Below are 22,158 nucleotides of genomic sequence, written 5' to 3'. Positions count from 1 at the left end.
AGCTAAAGGCATTAAAGTGATAGTCTATAATGTCTGAATTCCAAAAAAAAGTTTCATTCTTTCACGTTTTCTCATGCAAGTTCTTTCTGTTGGAGCATGGGACTCCGTATGGTACATATGATTTTATTTTACATAATTTTAAGTTTCTTTCAGAAAATACTTAATTTAAACATGTTACCATGTTTTCTCTGTTTCAGACTTGCCACCTGTTCCTTCTACATCAAGGACAGACTTTGCAGGATTTTCTGTTAGGGAACGAATGAGAGAGAAACTAAAAGCAGCAAGGGTGAGAATCCTTCAGAAGTCCTGTCTGGTTGACTTTAGTTGTATAAGTACCACCGACTTCATTTTGCTTCCTTAGTGCTATGTGAATCTGAATTGGGATATCTGCTTTTTTTATTTCTAATACCGAAGTAATACTCGGTTCATCAGTACAGTTATTTTCCGGTGTATTTCTATTGCTGTTTTTTCTAAAGTTTGTATTTAATTTGTTTGAATAATATGAAAGTTACCATTGTTTTGTAATTCAAATTATATGATCATTACAAGATCCTTCTGTGTTTTTGTCAAAAAAATTCTTATGCTGTTTTGAAATTGATGGATTTCCTTGTAAGTTTACTGTGCAGTTTAGTAAGGGGTATTAACATCTAGGTCTGTAAAATCACTTAAGCTGATTATATAGTTAAAAGATTCTGTCCCTAACAAACATGCATAAGCTGTTGAGTTCCTGGGAATTATTGTAGCTTTGGTCTTGCTATATTTCTATTATAGCTAAGCATTTTTTTTTGTTTGCTTAGTCAAAAGCAGAAATTACTTTATTGCAAGAAGACCCTAGTCCACGACCAAGACATTTAAAAAGCATCAGAGAAAGGAAAACAGAAGTCAGACTGGATAAAGCGGTAAGGAGGTTCATTGGGTCGTGCTATTCTGATAATGAGAAAGTGAATGTGAAACATGAAATAAATCAAAGACTACACATAGTCTTGAAGGTCAGTTTCATTTATTTTAATGGGATCAAAATTATACTATCGTTTGAATTAGTAACCAGGAAGGAACCTTTCTGATTGTTGCTTTTAATGTACATATTTAACAATAATAATTTGCTTTCATTATAGTATAGACATCATGTGAAACTTCTCTCATTTACAGGTTCATGACTTCTGTCACTTAAGATGCCTTGAAGTAATTAGAAGTTACTGTAACAGAAAGGACCACTGTATTATAGCTTTATATAAATTTGCACAGTGTAATTGCTAAAGGCTGGATATTAACTTTATGTCATTGTACTGCATTGTATTTCCTTGTAACGATTTTAGATTCAGGGTTTTTTTTAGTATTAGCATGTTCTTTGTTAGAAAATGGATTTTGTATTAAAAAAAATAACAAAGGCTATGCCTGTGCAGAACTTGCACCCAGATATTCTTCAGAATTCACAAAGAGAATGCTTGCCTGTAGAAAATGTGTTCCAAACAATGTGTATGCCCAGGAAATAACAGCATGTAGCAGTAACATTTTTATCTGGAACTCCAAACATTATGAATTAACCTGGCTAAATGCTTGTCTAGGGGAGAATTACCTATTCATGTAGGTTGTGGGGAGGTTTTTGGCAGTGTTTTCTTATAAAACGTAATTGTCATAGCTTTCAGTTAAGTTGTATTGTTTTAATATGTTCGTTTTAGGAAAATATGGAAGTGATACCCTTATTAAAGTTGGTTATTAATTTTATATAAAGTATATCTGAAACCTTCCACGTGTTGGTTTTGTTTCCTGTACTTATTTACAGATGTATGAGGTATTGTTTTGTTGTTAAACAACTGGCCATCAGATTGCCAGGGTTTGAGATCTTCTTTTTGCTATTATTATTTTCAAGTTTAGGTTGAATAGATGTAAACTTGAGAAATGTCTTCCTTTAATCTAAGAATTCAGGCCACAAGGTGGAAAAATAGAATGTTAGATGTGTTTATGTTGGCTGGGCCTGATGAAAATCACTTTGAAGCACTTAAGAGAACTTGCTGAAGCAACCTCAGAACGAGTGATGTTTACAGTGATCTGTGTGTAGGGACAGATAAGGCTTCAGAAAACTGGAAATGGATAACCACCTCCTTTCTTGACAAGGTAGAGTAGTATCATCCATGGGAGTTTTAGAGTAGCCTAACAATAATTGTTTGAGAGAGAACAAAACAAATAATCAAGCCTGTATTTAAGCACCCAAGCAATGGACACCACCTGTTTTTGAGTAATACCAAATAGGCTTTTCCCGATTGCAGCAGGGGCTATATGAGAAGTTGGCCTTAGCTCCTTGATTCCCTTCCCTGGTCAGCAGTGTCTGTCAGCAGCACCCTTGCCACTGCTGCCCGGCTTGCGCTGTCTGTCAGCCTCTCATTTGTAGACGGGAAGATAGCGCATTGCTACCCCATTTCTCCCCCTTGCGGAGATTAGCGTGTGGTTGCTTGTTTTCGGGAGTGCAGAAACAATGATCTCATCAGCAGTGAAGAAAACAAGCTAACGTTTATGTGGTGAACCATTTCTTGATACTCTGCAGTCTATTTCTTGACCCAAAGGAGAAGGGAGTTAAGTAATAATTAGTAATAAATGTATTTTAAAATAAATAAAAAATCAGTATAATTGTTACCACAGTGACTGTGTTTCTTTTTTGTTTGGGTTTGGTGGGTTTTTTTCCTGTGAAAATGCAATATCTAATCTCTGTATTCAGCAATTTGTCTTTTTTTTAATGGATCAATAAATGTCTGCTATAACTTATGTATATATAACTTATGTATATACTTTTATGCAGCCTGATAATGATAAATTTAGGGAGATGCAAAAGGATGAATCCCACTTACCATCAAAAATAAAGTTTCGTGGTTCTGTAAAAAAGCTTAAGCAAAAGTCAACAGTAAGTACCAATTTCTTCATTTCAATAACTGATATTAATTTCATTTAAACTTTATATGGCTTCATGATTCTGTTTGAAGAAGCAGAGAGAATTCAGTCTTATGCAGTGGAAAGGGTTTTATTTAATTTAAAAATTCACAAACAGTATATGCCAGCAATTGAAGTCTAAAAAGGGAAGCTTCATCAAATATAAGAATGGCTTTGGGTCATTTGATTTAAAAAAAAAAAAAAATAAAATCAAGTCCATCTGGACACAATTGCTGGAGCTTGGAGGAAAAAAGTTTCTTCTGTTTAAATCCATTTTATCGCATGCCACCAATTGGCAGTAAAAGCAATTTACAGGTTAGTATATTGATATTTATTAGTCACAAAATGCGACTGTTAATTGTTTTATTAGAGGATTCATCTTAACACTAAAGGGGCCTGGGTCCTTCAGAGGCAAAATGCCATTAGAAATTTCTCTTCATATCCTTCACCTGGATATCTGCATTATGGCCAGAATTTAAACTTTGGCATTTCTCATTTGCAAATTGTTTATATTTAAAACAATAAGCTGGTTAAAATTAAACCAGGTAATTTTTTTTTTTAATAAAACATTGCAAGACATATTTGATGAAATAATAGTATAGCAATAGAGAAAGTTTCATGTATCATTTAAAAATTTCAGTCAGCTTCAGGATTTGGGTGAGTTCTCTTTGAGATAAAATAATTATTGTCCTGTGACAAGTGTTTATACATGCTGTTATTGCTATTATTAATAGAAAGACATCTTCGCTTGCCCTAAATTTCTTATAAATGTCATATTAAAGTATCTTTGTCTTCTTTTCTTAGTTCCAGAATGATTTGCCTTCCGCTGAAGAAGCATATAATTTCTTTACCTTCAATTTTGATCCCGAACCAGAGAGTATAAAGGCTGGAGCCAGGAAAAGGAATGAATTAAATGAAGAAGAGGAGGCAGAAGAAGAATGTGTAGAAACCCATGAGGATGAACAAGAGGAGGATGAAATGGTGTGAGCTATAGAATAAATGTTCATACTTTTATTCAGACTTCTTGAATTAATTTTAATCATCTAATACAAAATGGCAACTTTTTTTTCCTTAAAAATTCTGAAAGTATACTTTCTAAAGATCTCCATTTTAAGAAATAGACGAACTAACAGAGACGTTTGCACTTAAACTATAGGATGAAGACATACGCCTGGTTAAAGATGATGATTTATTCATTATAGGGCAGACAGCTGAAGATTTTCTAGTAATGAAACCTGCTGATTGTGAAAGCTACTCTGAGCAACTGAAAAAGGAAAAAGAATTTCTCTTCACTCCCAGCATGCTAGCAGGTACAGATTGTGCTTATCCATTTTGTTCCTGGATTTTGCATAGCATGGCGCCCTTTGATCTGCTGAAAAATCTTGTGTCAGACTGTCTCTGGCAGTAGAGAGATATTTAATTGCCCTTCTCTGACACTGATCATCCAGTCAAGTCTGAAAAAGTCTGACAAAATGGATTAACAAGGAACATGCACGCGCCAGCAGGTCACCAGCTGGTATGCTAGCAAGTGAACTCAGGGCACATCGGTTGCTCTGGCGTAATTACCTTAGTGCTGTCTATAGTACATGCAAGATGGCTGGCCCCTCTTTCACTGGGGTTTAGCTGTTACATGATGTAACATGTGCAACAGGTTACTGGGTGCATGCATTTAGGTACTAAGAGTGGCTCATGCACTGTACATTATGACTTACAGTATTTCTTCACTTGGCCACATCTGCAATTTTTTCGATGTGGCAAGTTTGTCAAGAGTCATGTAAGTAACCTAAGGATTTTTGTAATTCAAGGGGCCCTTTTCCCAAAATCTAATTTTGTGAATTGGAAATAGTCAACACTGATGATCATGTCTCTGACCTTTTTGCCTTATTCCCATAAAACTGCAAAGTCTGAAAAAATTGCTTTATAATATCACTTGCTATTTAATATTTGAAGTGGAAGAAACAGAAATGAGTCTCTGTGGTCTGTACCAGAATGGTATCAGCACAGGTTGCAATGCGACGTCAAAATATTTGACATTGTGTGCCTCTGGATTTTTGTGTCTTGTAACTTAGTTCTGACTGCTTCCAGTGTGGTCCACCATGTTCTGATTTAGGGGATAACTTTTATTGTAACCCTCAGTATAATCTCTCCCTGTTTTGAGATTGCTCCTTGAAAAATACTGAGCCCATGCATACCAGTGAAATAATCCTGCAGGCAGGCTTTAAAGAATTCCACCTGCTGTTATTGGGCTAACATGACTTTTTATGCATGTTCCGTATTTTGTACAAGAGTAGCTTAAGCAAACTAGTAATAGTAGTTCGGATTAATCTTAATTAAAGTTTCACTTTATATGGGAAAGGCTTAGAAATGTTCGTCTAGTCAGTTGTTGCTGCTAAAGGGTTTTTACACTGTTATGCAAGCAACCATTAAAACTAAACTCCACTAAGTTATTTGAAGTATTTTTTTTGGTGAGGAAATGTTTAATTATCTGTTTAGAAGACTTGTGACACTTTTATGATAGATTTAAACTGTGGATCTGTCCTCATTAAGAAGAGGACCTGTTTTGGTTATATATTTATTTCTTTTTTCCTAGTTAGGAAGATATTTCTGACAGCATGCTTAATGTGCAGTGCCATTCGTTTTAAGAATGGCATAGGTTTTTAGAGAATTAATAAACTAGAACTACAGTTATAAGATACTTTACATGCTTTTCTATTTAATTTCTCATTAGTGCCCACTTCTGAGAAGATGCCTGGAAACATGCAGCCTAGGTACCTTGAGGATGAGGGTCTTTACACAGGAGACAGGCCCTTTGTATCACAGTCTAATCAAAATATTTTAGAAAACAGAATACTCAGACAAGAGCAAGTAAGTCACCACTACCACCATAGTTGTCTTTTTAAAATCCTTTATTTATCAGTATTTTCATAGAATCATAGAATCATTAAGGCTGGAAGAGACCTCCAAGATCATCGAGTCCAACCATCAACCCAACACCACCATGCCCACTAAACCATGTCCCTAAGCGCCTCATCTACACGTCTTTTAAATACTTCCAGGGATGGTGACTCAACCACTTCCCTGGGCAGCCTCTTCCAATGTTTAACCACTCTTTCAGTAAAGAAATTTTTCCTCGCATCCAATCTAAACCTCCCCTGGCGCAACTTGAGGCCATTTCCTCTTGTCCTTTCGCCAGTTACTTGGGAGAAGAGACTGACACCCACCTCGCTACAACCTCCTTTCAGGTAGTTGTAGAGAGCCATGAGGTCTCCCCTCAGCCTCCTTTTCTCCAGGCTAAACAACCCCAGCTCCCTCAGCCGCTCCTCATAAGACTTGTTCTCCAGACCCCTCACCAGCCTCGTTGCCCTTCTCTGGACACGCTCTAACATCTCAACGTCCTTCTTGTAGTGAGGGGCCCAAAACTGAACACAGTATTCGAGGTCTTGGTCTTTTGATTTCAAAACTTATCCATAGTATATTTGAAGATTTCATTTTGGTGTCTTAGAAGAGCTTTGGTTAATTCAGTCATAAACAATTCATAGTCACCTTTTCTTCTGTAATTGCTTTTCATAAGAATTATAATTTTGCAAGCTATTTCTATATAAAATAAGAAACAATATAAAATTATGTTTTTTATTTGTAGGGCAAAGAGTGGTTTGGTGACGATGGCAAAATCTTAGCGTTGCCTAATCCAATTAAACAGTCTTCTACTAGGCCTCCAATATTCTCATTGGAAGAAGGCATTGCACCAGAACTTGAAACAGTGTATAGAAAGGTAGGCGTATTTCATATACGTGGTTCCTGAGCCCCAGTATCCCAGTCCTGTACCAGAAACCCTGGTGAGCTGAAGGGTTTTGTGCTAAGAACCATGAGTACTGACTACTTTTTGGGATTCCACAACTAGTCTTTAAATGTGCTCTACTTTTTCAAGTATATTCCACCTGTATTTTTCTGTAAAAATAATGCATACAAAAGGATGAAGAGTTTAGCTGGTAGTACTGGTTAAAATAGTAAAGTGACAGTCCATGACAGACTGCTTCAAGTCTGTGAGTCACTAACGTCTCTGTGAAGCACCCTTGGATATTCTGATGCCAAAGTAGGGTAGTTCCTATGTTAGTGTATCTATAAAGCTCCTCGTGGTAGAAGCTGGTAGACTTGGTGGTCAGGACGGAGGAGCTCTCTGCAGCTTAAGAGAGAAATAACTGAAGGGCATGTGCGTGATGGTTATTTTACAGTGATAAAACTTCTCCAAAATAAGTCTTTACATGCAGTTCGCTCACGTAGAAAGCAACTGATTTTGAGTTATGTTGCATCAGTTCAGATATTTTTGTTTTTCCCACAACCACAGCATACCTACCCTGGCAAACAGCAGTTGCAGTGTGCAGTCAGTACAAATCAAAATAAGTTTTGATCAAAACCATTCAGCAAGCTTTAAACAAGCTTTAATTGTTCTGCTTATTAGCACTCTGTTACCCCCTTGGAAAAACTGTGACTTTTTAGACTTTAAAGTATATTGCTTTTTTGGGACACACAAGTGTTTCTGTCTGCTGCTGTTGATGTAGATTTGAATGTTGCCCTTTAATTGATGCTGGTTACAAATACGTAATTCTCAGGATGCATCCAGTACCACAGATCTATGCAGGGTGTTTCCGCGTACAGGAAAAGAAGTTGCTGCTTAGATCTTAGTAAAGATAGGCAAAGAGAGCTTATGTTTCAAAAACACCATGTTTACATGAATAGTGACATGTAAATACCTTAATCACTGTTGAAAGTAAGACATTAAGCTTGGGGGTCCTTTATGGGCAGAAAAATAGTTAAAGCATAAGGAATTCAAAGCTGTCATTTTTATGACAGATTACATCACATTAAACATTTTGATGAGAAGCTGCATGTGGAAGGATCAGGTGGACTTCAGTGTATTTCGCGGCCATTTATACCAGTCCTGTAACAGAGCTATGCAACAGCTGAATTCCCCTCTCAATCCCCCTTTTTCCAGTTCTTACGAAGGGGCTGCAACAAACACTACGTAACTAACAACTTCATCTTTTATGGTACCAGAATATCTCTGATGAATCTCTTCTGAAGAATTCTAAGAGGGGAGCCGCAGTAGTCGGGCAGGAAGCACTGCTAATTGTCTTCTGATTTCAGTAACCTGAGGATATAAGCCATGATTGCCTTTCGGGTGCAGTGGGTTGAAGCAGACTTTTTAAGCTTTGCTGCTGAAAACTTTCATTGGGCTTTGTTGGTGTGAATTTCTCTGGCATTAGAATAGAATAACATATTTCCTCTTCTGCACAATCCAAATGGTCTACAAGGAAAGCTGCTTTCTCAGAGCTGGACTGTTTATCTTAGATCGCAGTTCTAAGAGGAAATAAAGTGATGCTAAACAAACAGGTAAAAAGAGAACTAGCAGGCTTTTCTTTTTCCAATTCAGTGTCATCATCTTCATTGCTCAGCAAAACCTGCAGTACAGGCAGATGACTTCTTATTTCAGCCTCGTATGGGCTCTCAAAATTCTGTTGTGTAGAATACCCATGGTGGTTTTATGCCACCCATTTGTCAATAAAGCAAAGAGGTTACCACAGACACCTTTACAGTTCAAGACTCAGTAGTTAGATGTAGGCAGTGCTAAATGGGTAATTTTCTGTCACAGAATCTCTTTGCAAGATAGTTTTGTCAGGGCTTGTAAATCCATTTTATTCTTTTTTCTTTCAGGCAATAAAAATGACAGCTGCCAATCAGTATCTTGTTGGAGCTGGAGATTTTCAGGGGCTGTTTCAATTGGATATTGATATTTCTGGACTGATATTCACCCATCATCCCTGTTTTAGCCGTGAGCATGTGTTAGCAGCTAAATTGGCTCAGTTATATGATCAGTATTTAGCAAGAAAACAGAAGAATCTTACTGAACTTCTCACAGACAAGGTACTTCTGTTCCATTGTCATAGCTTACTGAGATAATGTTGTGCCAGTTTAAGGTAAAAGCTGAATTTGTTTCTTCAGAGTAGAGTGATGAAATTCTAATTGTATGTAATGAATGGCATTTTGTTAGAAGGTAAAAACCTAAGTATTTCACTGAGGTTGTTGTGTGTTCAGTGCAGAACTGCATTTTTAAGATTATGAATTTCTTTGATCTTCTATTTAAAATGAACTCTCTGCAGGTTCTGAGGTAAAGGGAATATAATTGTTACAATACAATAACATTCACATAGTATTCCTTAGAGTATCCAAAATGTTTTCCAGTGAATGACAAATAAGAGGTCACAGGATTGTGTTCAGCAGCTCTGACAGGCAGACCGCAAAAGACAATATTCAAGAATGGAGGGAATTTAGTGAAGTTTAGTTTCAGTTGTCAATTAAAAGCAAAAGGAAGCGGTTTAATGTCACCAAATTCTACAAAAGTTGATGATCCATTTCCAGGTATATATCTGTGACAGATGCTGTGTTTGAAATGCATACTGTTGTCACATTTACAAGAGTGACATAGTGACATGGCAAAACCCTAGGCCAAACGTAGACTCTTTGTTCCTGGCTCTGTTGCTGACTTGCTGGCTGACCTTGGCTGGGCTGCTTACCCTCTGTGTACCATCACTCTTTCTCCATCTGTACATTGGAAGTAATGGTAGTGGTCTTCTCTGGTGTAAATTTGTACATGAACTTTAGGCATTGTTAGTACAATTCTAATATCATCAGGGCACACAAGAATATTCTTAAAGCATTTTAAAATGCTTTTGAAATCTGAAAGGATAACAATTCTTTAGAAATGTGAGGTAAATGTGATACAACATAACTCTTTGTAGTAGGGCTGGTCTGTTAAAAATTAGTTGGATTATTAAGTACATATAAATTCAGATTTTCATAAATGAAAGGTGATGATGATTCTCTACCTTAAAGGGCTTTTATAAGGGAAAAATAATCATTGTATGCAAGGTCATTTTTATATTACTGTAACAAGGCTCAGTAGGTGCTGTACAGATACTTCTGAATTTTGGTATAAAGCATTAGGTTATAGTTCTAATGCTGGACAAATATTTCATACAGTGTCTCAAAATAATTCTTTGGTATGCTTTAGTCTGTCATTCCTTTGAAGGATTGGCTTTGGTTTTCCATGAAATAGTGAAATAGGACATTTGGGTTCTCCATGCCTGCATTACAGGAACCTATGTGTGGAAGGGATTTCCTGAGTGTTTCCACAGTACTTTGCCAGTATTGTAGGCAACCGCATAATATATTTTTCATAAACAGATTTTAACAATTAGGTATTTTAGCCACCATTCTGCTACTGACAGGCAGTTTTAAAACCTGTCTCCTCTAACAGTCATTTTTTAATGGCCGGATCGTTGCAGCCAAATTGTTCTTAAGCTTAAACAACTCTTCCTCCCTTTTCCCCTCCCTCCCCGCCATGTCCCAGTGGACTACTTCTTACCCACTTCTGATGCTTGCTCTTTGTATCTTAAAATATATCACCTTTCAGTCCTCATTTTGGCAGGCTAAAGAAACTGCACTTTCTGTCTCCTTTTATAAAACATGCTCTCTGTGCCCCAGATGATACTTGCAGCTTTCCATGTGTTCAGTTATTCTTTCTTTCAAAATTTTTTTCAACTTTTTTTTTTTTTATACCAGTGAGTTTCATTTTGTGGTTGCCAGTGTATGTTTTCAGCTGTATGCTTCCTGCTCTGCAGCTATATTGTCTCTCCAGTTTGATAGATTTGTTTAAAAAATCTTTGCTCCTTGATTTGTAATTTCATTGCTTCTACTTCGGATGTAGTTGCTTTCATCTCCTGCAGTGCCATTAGCCATTCTGGTTTCACATTCAGTATTACCCTTAAGAAGATCTACAGCAACATAATCACTAAAATTTTAGTTCGTATCCTACTGCTGTTTCTTCTTTTTTCTCTCTTCTCCTAGCCAGTCCTTTACATTCTCTTGTCTTCACAGCTCTGTATATTTTTGCATTCTCTGAAACTAGGTGTCCATCTTCCATGTAATAATTTGATGCCTATCTTCAAATCTTAGTTGAAGGGCTTCAAAAGTGCATTTGAACTGTACCATTGTTCCCGGTTCTGTCTTGTCCTTAGACCTTCTCTTTTTCCAGTTGTTACATGCAGTAAGTTATGCTTAAATGCTTTGTTGCAAGGTGCCCAGCTTCTGTAAGGCACTCATCAAATCCACAATCCACTCATTTTTGTTGTTTATTGATTTTCTAGGGTTACCTTTAGTGCCCTTCCTAGTCCCCAAAAAAACTTTTGTAGAAGGTGGTTTTTTTGGCACACTCACTTTCCCCCCTCCCTTACCCCTTTGATTGGTGAGCTTTCAGAATAATTCCTAGATCAGTTGTGTCCTCTTGTTTAGATCTGTCACAATGATCAAAGTCAGTAAATCTCCCTCATACGTCCAGGGATCCTAATTTGAATTTCATCTTGAAGAATCAGCACCTTGCAGACATGGCAAAACGCTGTAAATGCAGAATCAAGATAATTCAGTTTTCTGTTATGTAGTAACTAGCTCTTTGATGTCAAGGTGCATTACACTGTATGCCTCACAAATGTCAAACCATGTGTTAATTGTTTGTTTGTTCGTTTAAGCTGCATGCTTTGAGGAATGCTGTGCAATGTAGTATAGACGGTGGTGGTGCTGGTCTTCCTAGTCCTGTGGCACAACAGAGCATACCTGAATACAAACTTGAGATCAGGTAGGTATGGATTCATTAAATCATTGCTTTTTTAAAACTGTGTTCCTTTTTTCCTTTCCATGCTGGTACAGAATATGATTCATGTCAGACACTTAAATTCTGCTGTAAATAGCTCTAGAAGTATTTTCAGGGCTTGAGAGTTCTTACTGATAAGTTGAGTAAAAAAAGTTATGAAGAAAATATAGCTTAGGCTGAAATCTTGATTCAAAAGTGGTCTAATTTGATTACCTTTTATTAATTACTTAGTAACTATTTACTGTTGTGTTTTGCACAATGAAAATTTAATAAGGTTTCAATAGACATCAGCTGGATGCCTGAAGCTCTCACAACAATGCAAGTGACGTAATTTTTTGAACAGACAAAAGCCCTAGTTTTTTCCATCTTCCTCATTACACAAGTGTTCTTGATTCATTTCCCATTCTTAGGTATTTTGGACATGTTTTTGCCAATGGGTTAGTATACATAAAATGGTAGAATTTTGTTTTACAAGATTACAGTTATTGTTCTTGGACAGTAACTGGGTAGTAAAAATATATTACAGGTTTTGGCTTGGTAGTGAAAGTTAGTATTATTTTTGGCAGATAGACAGTGGTGAGCTCTAAGTGTAAGCAGTATGATAAAAATTCAGTTGTTTTGGAGATCTATGCTGAACAGCCTTTTAACTAGTAGATACTTAAAAATCTGAAAGTTTTTCACAATCTGAAAGTAGGCAATAATGTATTAATTTATATAAACAGAAATTTAGACTGATGTAACGGATCACATGATAATACAATATTAAAAAAATCAATTTTTTTTTAACAACAATTCTACTTTCAGCCTTGAAATCAATGTCTGCTTACACTTACACATCCACTCATTACTCTTAGTTTGGGAATTGCTTCAGATTTTCATCCTTCGAGTATGCTGCCTTGTAATACATTGGTATCTGTGCAGCACATACAGAAGTCTATAATGTATTATTTTATACTAAAGGACAAAGTCTTCCTTCCATTGAAAAAGGAATAGCTTTTATTAATATTTTCTTAACACATCTGCTAGAGGACTAGGAGCAGGAGGTGTGCAGTTACCATACAGTACCTTGGAGACAGGAGCTCTCACCAAGGAAAGCATGAGAATAGTAATGAGAAGGTTCACTGTGGGAAGGAGATTCTTGGATTTTGGCACCAACCAAAATGATTGATGGCTAATTCTAATTAGAATATTCCTTCTGGGTATCTTAAGTGCTTTTCTAGGTCTTCAGTGCTTTAGTTTAGTGTCACACTATTGTGAATCAGGAGAAACTGCTGAAATCAGTGAGATCAGTGTTGCGTAAGTGATGTGAAATGAGTTTGGCTGGGATTATTCTAGGGCTTTTCATATCTGTAATTCTTTCTGGCTACAGCTCTGTTATTAGAAGCTGTTACACATATGAGGCTCAGATGGGCTCGGGAATTTTTACTGTCATGGTGTCTAATACTGACTTGGACCACATATGTTGGTAAAAACATCTGACCTGCCTTTTCTCTCTTTTAACATTGCATTTCCCTGATGGTCAATGTAGTACACTTCTGAGAAGTTACAGATGTGAAGAGAGTGTAGCATGGAAAATAATCTAATTGTTTCCTTCACTCTCCAATAACATGACTAATATGTACTCTTTGCTGTCTGGAGATCAGAGCTGTAGTTTTCCGTCGGTTTGAGGAAGAAATGTCATCTGAATGCAGAAAACTTTTGCCAATTAGCAATTTCAGCCCTACTGTCCTCATTTGCTGAGGAGGAAGACAACATACGCTGCGGATTGCAGGTTTCAGGCTCTTCTGGCTGATGTATTTTAGCAGAGGTGATTCTCTACCGAAAGATCCTGCTTCCAAATCGAGTACATTAGATAAGTGTAATTACTGACCTGCGTGTTCCTCATGTCTTTTAAGCTTCGTCTTCTAGCTTCATCTGGTAGACAAAGAAGAAAAGGTTGTTAAGCTGCATGGATAAGTAATATTCAAAATGCTAGCTAATGAAGTGGAGAAGTTACTTATATTGCTTTCTGGAAAGTCTGTATTTCATCTTTGTTTATTGTTTTTACTAAATTTGCTTATGCTTTTAAATAACGTATGATGTATTTCTTCTCTCAGCTCTAACTCAGCCTCCCTGTCTTCTATGTTCTCTGAATATAACAAGTAGTAATGTGTTAGTTTACATCTTTTTTGTTTTTTAAATCACATTATTTTTACTAGACATGTTTAGTTACCAAGATAGTACTGGAAACAGTCTGTGCTCGTGCTGCATAGATGTTTACATTGGAAGTGTGTGTTGGTCATTAAAAGTGCTAATGAATAGCTCTTCTACAAACAGATTAGAGGGTAGAAATGTGAAATACTAATTCTGAGGCAAAAAAAAGCCCTGTTAATTTTGTTTGTGTTAAGAATCTTGTAGGGCTGTCAAAGGACTTAGATTACTTCATACATTACTACATTACTTCATCTCTGCAAGTCCTTTTTACTGGAGCTAGAAGCATGTTAAGTTTAAAACATATTTTGTAATGTACGATTGTAATAAGCATTACTTCATAGCAGCAGTGTAGGCTTCCTGGGCTGTTGTTTACATGAATTGACTTTAAAATGTTTTTAATGATGTACAGCTGTAATAAGCATTTCAGAAAACTTTACAATCTCTAGAGAATGAACTGTAATTGAAGTCAGATTGTCCAAAATGCAAGAGAGTACAGAAGGAAATCAAATCCTGCCATCTTCAAGTCTGGGTTTTTTGCTTCTCAGATTTAAACCCGTACAGCCATCAATCAAATTGAAACCCACATCACTTGGCTTTTGGTATTGCAGGTTTTCACTCTGTTGTTCCACTGAGTTATACAATTCTGACTGATTTTGTGCATATTTATATATATTTCTAGGCAAACCAGAAGACTTCGTGATGCTGAACAAGAAAAAGACAGAATGTTGCTTAAGACCATTATAAAAGTTTGGAAACAAATTAAATCCCTTCGTGACTTTCAGAAGTTTACTAACACACCCATGAAACTTTATTTGAGGAAGTATGTTTTGATAACACTTTTTGTACTTCATTTGCCAGCAGTGGAGTTTTAATAAGATTGGTCAATTTGGGAACTTATAATTCTGATATGAAGGGTGCAAAAATAAGAATTTGAGTAGTGTCTGGCACCGGTTGAGCCTGCCACTATTCTTTTTGAGTTTGGGGAGGAAGGAAGGTTAAAATAACAAGTAACAAAGGAATTTCTAAAGGCTAATGAGTAAAGAAAAAGTAATTATATTCATTCTGGATGGTAACTATCTGCTATCAACTCTTCGACTATCTATGTTAATACTTTTAAATAGAACACACTTTTGATATAATGAAATTAATTCATGGAGAAGTAGACTTACTATGTTATATATTATAAACTTAATTGTAGCCCTTACGTTAACTTATACAACGTGTTAACTATTTTTTTGGAGGGAAGAGGTTGATCAGAGATTAGATGAAAAAGCATATGAAGCAGAAATTCAGGCTGAGATAAATGAATTACTAGAAGAATGTATGGAAGACTATGAGAAGAAAATGGAGGAGTATAAAACTGAGCTACAAGAGTGGAAATCCTGGAAGAAGACACAGGTTTGTTTCAATCATTCAGTTTCCCAAAAAGTAAAATTATTACTAAATGTGTTCAAAATTTGTCCTTCTAATACAGAAGAAAAATCTATTTCAGGATAGCTGTGCATAAATTTTGTAATGTATTTGGATACATTCTGTCTACTTAGAATTTTTTAGTAAATTAATTGTTAATTAAAAAATTAAAATGTGCTAGGTTTTTGTGGAGCATTGTCTTTCTGCTATTGATTTTCAGCACTTCAGCAGTTCTTTCTTTAAATTTAGTAGTTTTGCAGCATTCCTATTAAATTCATGTCCTTCTTGCAAAGAAAAAATAGTTATAGGGTGTTTCTAATGAACGAGCAGTTGATGTCATCTCATGTAAATTTATGTTCAGGAATGTCCCAAAACTGAAAAATTTAATTAATATTATAGCCTTTTATCTCTGAAAAACTTTATTGCTAATAGTCTGTACTGTAGTTAAGGTCTCAGTCATGCTTCAAGGGGATATTGACAAATACAGGAGCTAGAACAATACACTGCAACAGGATGGTCTTTGAAATAGCCCGTGGCAGTGTCAGCAAAATCAGACTTGCTTTCATAGTTACGTGGCAATCTACTGGATACCCCAGGGTAATGGTGATTATACTTGAATATAATTACTGCCCAGTTTGAACACTGTGGGTTTTTGGATACCAAAGCAAAATAAAGTTTAAGGAAATGCTTCAAATACAGTTTTCAAGAATCTTGTGCATCTGCTGATACTTTTATGGAAAGTTTTTTCACGGAGCACCATCTATGGAAGGCACTTAAGATGTTTGAGGGGAAGCTGATCTGCCAGTATTGGAAATTCCTGTTATCAGAATGCTAGTGGGCACATGACTTATTAGTATCGTGTCAATTTACTTGTAGGATAAGATGAATAAATGTAAACCTTAAAATGAAGGCAGATAGTCTTGAGCATTCATCCTAAAGGGAACTGTTCATCTACCTCTAGCCAGTTAACGCCTTCACAAATACCATGGGGGGTGGTTCCAGCCAAAGCTGCTCTCAGCATCTTTTTATTGTGTTAGTCACAAACTGTCTTGAGGCTGAGATGATTGTGGTTCTTTCCCTTTAGAGTGAAATGTAGTACACAGACCTTCCTTTCATGTCCAGAAGTACTTTATTTTATTTTACTCGAAGTACTGTGTTGGTTAATCACGGCTGTTGGTGTCTTACTAACACAGATCACATCAATCTAAGGAAGACACTAGAGGTAGAAAAGACTAGATAAATTTAAAAGGAAATATAAGAACAAAAAAGGTAACATAAAATTAGACCAAGAAAGAAAGAATATTTATTAATAAAAATATGTGAACAAGTTGTTTGGCTAAACACTTCAGTTAGTGAGGAGAAACTGTTTGCTTTCCTCACCTCCTCCTCTTTTGCTTATGGTGTCTTAAATCATGAAGTGACTGGTGCTTCCAGGCAAGCTGTACTTACAAGTAATCTGTAAGTCTGCGGAAGGAGGAATTACCTGTAGTTGTTTAAAGCTGAACATGCACATGAACATGGGAGTTCTGCAGTTTAGGAGATGCTGAAAGGCATGTGGTGTTATGTTTGTTTATTCTTCTGTTTGGCATAGAGGAAGGGAGGGGATCATTCTGCTCATGCTAAAGATACTGCTAAGCTAAAAAGCTCGTGCTCCAAAGTTTGTGGTGCATGTGCATTCATTTTGTCAATGTGTATGCAGACAATACATCTCGAAGAACTGTGTCTACTAGTTGAGTAACCTTCCTTCAATCCTAACAGAATGCACATGGTAACGCAGGCTAAATGAGAAGTCAGCTGCTAGCCAGAATGTTCCAAGAAACGTGTTTATTTTGTAAGTTGGTTGGGAAGGTTAAATAAATATTTTGTTTGAAGCACATTATGTTTTTGAAGCATATGAATGGAATGCATTGCTGAATTCTGAATCTGAAGTAGTATTATAGAATGAGAGAAATCTTATTTTTGTGTGTGGTGACTTTAAAATTATACCGTCATTTCTCATACATGTTTATCACTTGTGAATCAAGAGAACAAGAGAAAAAAACTCTACTGACTGAAACAAGTTCAGGAAGAACATTTTTATTTTTATATGCAGAAGTCCAAGAAGAAAAAGAAGAAAAAAGACATTAATGAAGAAGAATCAGTAGAAGATGGTGATCTTGGTGAGGAACATGTAAAACCCATCCCACCTAAAATGGCCAGTAGCCTGGAAATAGAGCAGCAGGTTAGAGAAAAAGCTGACAGCTGCAGAAGGAAACCTGGAGAGCCTGCTCTCATTCCTGAACTGGTCCTGTCAGGAAGCATAACTCCAACTGAGCTGTGTCCTCGGTAAGATAAATGTTGGCCTGCAAATCACATTGTTCATGATTTTATGCTGTTATTTATTAATTGATTGATTGTACAACTTCAAAAGCGTGTGCTCACCATTCTGTTTAGCCTAGTGATGAAACTTCCATTTCTGAAGCTGATATACCTTAATTCGTTTCCAAGTCATATGTAACCTTGTATATACTGGTCTTGGAGAATGCATGTCTACACATTGCCTTTGAACCTTCTGATGTTCCTTGAGCATCTGCATAGAAGAGTGGTGTATATATAAAGAAGTTGTTTTCAGCGTAGAGTCTAGATCACGTCTGGCAGTACCACTCTTGCTAGCTAGTCTTTTACACCAGGTCTGTGCTATAGTCAACAAAGGGAAAATAAAGAAATTGTGTAGTAAACCAGAGATTTCACTGTGGATAAAATAAATAAATAAATCTACTTGTTTGTGTTGCTTTCCACATTTACACACACAACTTAACATACATCTAGCATATTTTAGTCATTTAAAAACTGCTTTGTTTTGTACTTATTCAGCAAATAGCCTCATGAAGGAGTATTGCTTGGTTGTTCTACCCCCGATTACTAAAACCTTCAAAATCTTAACTCAATTTGGTATCATTTGTTGTGCTTTGGAGGAAGGGAGTAGAAGGGAATTTTGTTTCCCTAAATAACTCCTTTTATATGGAGGTTTAGTGGATCTAAAATTTGACCTGTTCATTTTTAAATAATTTTATATTCATGAGAAGATAAAACAACTGTTAAATAATAGTTTTAAAGTCATTCCTGCGTAGTGACGTTATTAGAATAATACGGTCTTTATTTAGGTGACTTCTGTTTCCCCATGAGGAATCAGATTCTCATTAAAAATAACCAAAGAATAAACATGTTATTAAAAATTATGTGACTGCTTGATTGACATATTTACAGAGCAGAAGTTTTGCGACGAGAAGATGTGAAGAAACGCTCAGCATTTATAAAAGTCCTTTTCAACTCCAAAGAAGTATCAAGGACTGTTACCCGACCAATAAGTTCAGATTTCAGAGTTCACTTTGGACAGATTTTCAATTTACAAATATTCAATTGGCCAGAGAGTTTGAAACTACAGGTAGATAATGATTTATCATAGTAACTTTTAAAAAGATAATATGAAATGTAATTACTCCTGTAATGCTTGTATTTTGCTCTATGGTTGTATTGTAAAGATCGAAAAACCTGTGAAAGACCCTTTGTAAATCATAAATCTTATATCCCTTCCTTGCTTCTCTAGTCACAAACTTTCAACTTTGCTGCTACGTTTTTGATGCTTGTGCTTTTTATTTTTTTATCTATATATATATGGTTTTTCATATATATATGCGTGTGTCATGACTATGGGCTGTGTGGGGGAAATTAAATAATTGGGACATGTGATTAAATACGTTAGTGGAACAGCCTCTTAATTTTAGAAAAACTGATCTATATTGCAGATAAACTTGCCAAAATGGTCTTCTCTAAAACATTATTGTCCACACAGTAGAATCATCATAATGTTTGCTAGAGGGGGATAAGAAGAAAATTCATTGCTAGTAATGTCCATAACTGCACTTGACTTGATCAACAGTGCAGTTAAGTCAAACTACCACCCCCCCATTCCTAGTATTAATTAATGAATGAGTCACATGAATAATTTTCAGAGCCAATACAATATATTTTTAGGAGGAACATGGTCAGGATCCTACTTTTCCTGTTAGATGACTTTTCCTGTTAGGTAACTTATCACTGGTAGTTCAGGGGAGGGTGTATACCCCTCGCCTGCTCCATTTATGTAATGCACAAATTGAGAGGGAAAAGGAATACCATCTTCTTGGATTAAAAACATCTGAATGGAGAAATCACTCACATCACTCTGAGCCTGCAACTGTCCAGGAAAGAGGGAAGCAGTCTGCTGTACTGCCAGAACGGGGACTGTGTGCCTTACCCTGCCTTTCGTGGTAAAGGAGAATTAGTGAGGCAGAAACCCTCCGGCATCTTCACCTGATGCCAGTGACTGTCACAATCAGTTGAATATTGTACAGTGATGCTCTTTAAAGCCTAGAGTTTGTCATACTATTCTCAGGTGCATTAGAAAGGTGAGGAGGATACACTTTTAAGAAGAATTCAGACCAAGTTAGCTGCTGGTAGCTGCTAATTGGATATTTTAGAAAGTAAATGAAGACAAATGCCTTAAATGAATTATTTCATGCTGAAGTCGTAGTAAAACCTTTTATCCAAATATCATATGTTTTCAACTTCTCATGAATACACGTGTAAATTTTTTACTATGTCTGTCACCCTGTTTTTTTCTAGATATATGAGACAATGGGTATGAGCAGTACTGCCTTGTTGGCTGAAGTGTTCATACCTGTTCCTGAGACTACAATTCTGACAGGCAGTGCTCCTATGGAAGAAATAGAGTTCAGCAGCAATCAGCGTGTGATGTTGGACCATGAAGGAGTTGGGAGTGGTAGGGGCTCTCAGTCTTTCTCAGTTCAATGTTTCTCATTTTGCTGAAACCACATAGCAGTAACAGGCTGGCGTAAGTTTCAGAGTAAATTCTGTTAGGAGCATTTACAGCTTCTGTAACTGAATCTTATAAAATAGTCGTGATTCTTCTTATTAAGTTTGCTGTGGAATTCTTGTCTCTTACTAATTTTAAGCTGTATGTAATAAAACTGTGTTTATTATTTGGCTTGTAGTATTAGTGGAGCTCTACTAGCTATAGAAGGTGTTTGGGGTTTTTGCAGTATTTAAGTAATCGGGCCTCTGACACTGCAGAGCAAGTAGATGGTATTAATCAGTATAGCTCCAGTGATTTTAATGTTTTAAACCACTGAAGAACTGGCTGTATAAGTGTATATGCAGAGTAATTTTTTTGTCTTCCTATTTGCTTTGTTGATATCCTGCAACACATTTTATCCCTGGGACTTTAGAAAGATAAAACAAGGGAGAGAGGAAAAGGGGAAACAAGAATAATATGGAACTTTCAAGTTTATATAAAGTTTGAACAGCATTATGAGATGACTGACTTGCATAAATTTGCCATATATGAAATACAGATCAGGCTAGAGCAGAAGAACAGATAAAAAGCTGTGGAGGAAAGACGTGGTAAAAAGTCATTACGACAAATGTGTGTGTAAATGTCGTTGACCGTGATGACTGTATATACAACTGTGTATCACAAAGCTTTAGGACTGACTTTTCAGTCATGCATAATTCTTTTGACTGAATTTCTGTTTCAATAATAACAGCATGCTGAATCTGAAAACTACCAGAAATATTAAATAGTGTGCACCTGTGAAGAAAAAAAAAAGGCTTTGGCATAGCTTTCAAGGCATAGCCTTTCCTTCCAACCCAAATGGAAAGCCTTTCTGTAGGTGGAATGGAATCTTTCACTCCTTTTGTAGAGCAGAGTCCTTCCCCCCAGCATGCAGCAGAATCAAGTTGTTTCACATCACCCCATTTATATAAAGGCACAGGTTATTTGACTACTTATTTTCAGGAAGTATTTTTAAAAATGTTTAGACATCGTGTTTGAATGTGTAAATATACTACTTTGGTTTTTTTCCCCCTTGATAGGTGTGTCCTTTTCATTTGAAGCTGATGGTAGCAACAAAATGACTTTAATGACCTCTGGGAAAGTATCCAATAGTGTCTCTTGGGCAGTTGGAGAAAAAGGAATCCCCTTAATTCCTCCAGTATCTCAGCAAAACACAGGCATTCCAAGGTAGTATGATACGAATTTTCAATGATTCATGGGAAACTGATTAGTATTTTTAAAAAATAGACTTTCATAATCGAGAATTTTCATGATCTTTTTCCTTAAGTTTAGATATTTTTACTTTGCGCTGTAACCCCCTGCAGATATCTTAGGGTACACATTTTTAGAATCATAGAATCATTGAGGTTGGAAGAGACCTCTAAGATCATCGAGTCCAATTTTGGTAAATAGATTTTAGTTAGAAATTTTATCTTTTAGTATATTATTTATAGACCATATTAAAGTTAAACTCAAGCTGATTAATTCACCCTTATGATTTTCTAATAGAAGATGTATATATTGGCAAGGAACTTTCCTGTAATCATTTTGCTAAGAACAGAAGCTCTAGCTCTTTCTTACCCGAAGTGCATTTGGGGAGGCTATTGGGACACATGCTTTAAATGCCTTTTCTGTAATTAATGATAAAAATTACGCTATGAAAGCAGTAGAAGTTAGTATGGGGACTTGACACTGTTAGTGAATTAATCAGTGAAAAATTTTCATCTGTTGGATCATTCCAAGATAATACTCTGTCATGATTTTTCTCCATCAGAAGCCTGTTGACCTGCAGAAAGGAGTATATTATTCCATTCAAAACAATCTAATTTGCCCTGTGGCTGCAAGTTGGATATTGTAGATTATTTGTCCATTTTTTTGCTTTTTTATAATTCCAGTAAAGTCAAGGAGATGATACATCAAGTCTGCTTTTGTAATGTCCTCAGGTAACTTCACTGTAAAGCCTTAGGAGTTTTCCCATACTTATTAACACTGAGCAAGTACCTCTTCCAGCTGATTTGATTCTGTCAGATTTTTATTTATTTAGAGGCTAGACATT

The 22,158-nt window shown here is 36.2% G+C and overlaps 1 protein-coding gene across 1 annotated transcript in view; it reads left to right on the top strand.

Annotated features, from left to right (window-relative positions):
* The first annotated feature begins 205 nt into the window (after positions 1 to 205).
* The window catches only part of CC2D2A (coiled-coil and C2 domain containing 2A), a 53,772-nt gene continuing 31,819 nt past the window's right edge, over positions 206 to 22,158 (top strand). Inside the window, exons 1-15 of the mRNA XM_009324098.1 lie at positions 206 to 286; positions 798 to 899; positions 2,795 to 2,896; positions 3,727 to 3,903; positions 4,079 to 4,232; positions 5,651 to 5,787; positions 6,563 to 6,694; positions 8,635 to 8,844; positions 11,505 to 11,611; positions 14,499 to 14,639; positions 15,061 to 15,217; positions 17,322 to 17,554; positions 18,476 to 18,653; positions 19,874 to 20,030; positions 21,143 to 21,290. Coding sequence (XP_009322373.1) covers positions 260 to 286; positions 798 to 899; positions 2,795 to 2,896; positions 3,727 to 3,903; positions 4,079 to 4,232; positions 5,651 to 5,787; positions 6,563 to 6,694; positions 8,635 to 8,844; positions 11,505 to 11,611; positions 14,499 to 14,639; positions 15,061 to 15,217; positions 17,322 to 17,554; positions 18,476 to 18,653; positions 19,874 to 20,030; positions 21,143 to 21,290 — 2,162 coding nt within the window. The 5' untranslated portion in view covers positions 206 to 259. The remainder of the gene's footprint in view (positions 287 to 797; positions 900 to 2,794; positions 2,897 to 3,726; positions 3,904 to 4,078; positions 4,233 to 5,650; positions 5,788 to 6,562; positions 6,695 to 8,634; positions 8,845 to 11,504; positions 11,612 to 14,498; positions 14,640 to 15,060; positions 15,218 to 17,321; positions 17,555 to 18,475; positions 18,654 to 19,873; positions 20,031 to 21,142; positions 21,291 to 22,158) is intronic.

The sequence above is a fragment of the Pygoscelis adeliae genome, unplaced genomic scaffold, assembly GCF_000699105.1.
Source record: "Pygoscelis adeliae isolate BGI_AS28 unplaced genomic scaffold, ASM69910v1 Scaffold24, whole genome shotgun sequence".
NCBI classification, from domain to species: domain Eukaryota; kingdom Metazoa; phylum Chordata; class Aves; order Sphenisciformes; family Spheniscidae; genus Pygoscelis; species Pygoscelis adeliae.
The sequence above is the reverse complement of the archived record's forward strand: the minus strand, read 5'-3'. Positions and strand labels throughout refer to the sequence as shown.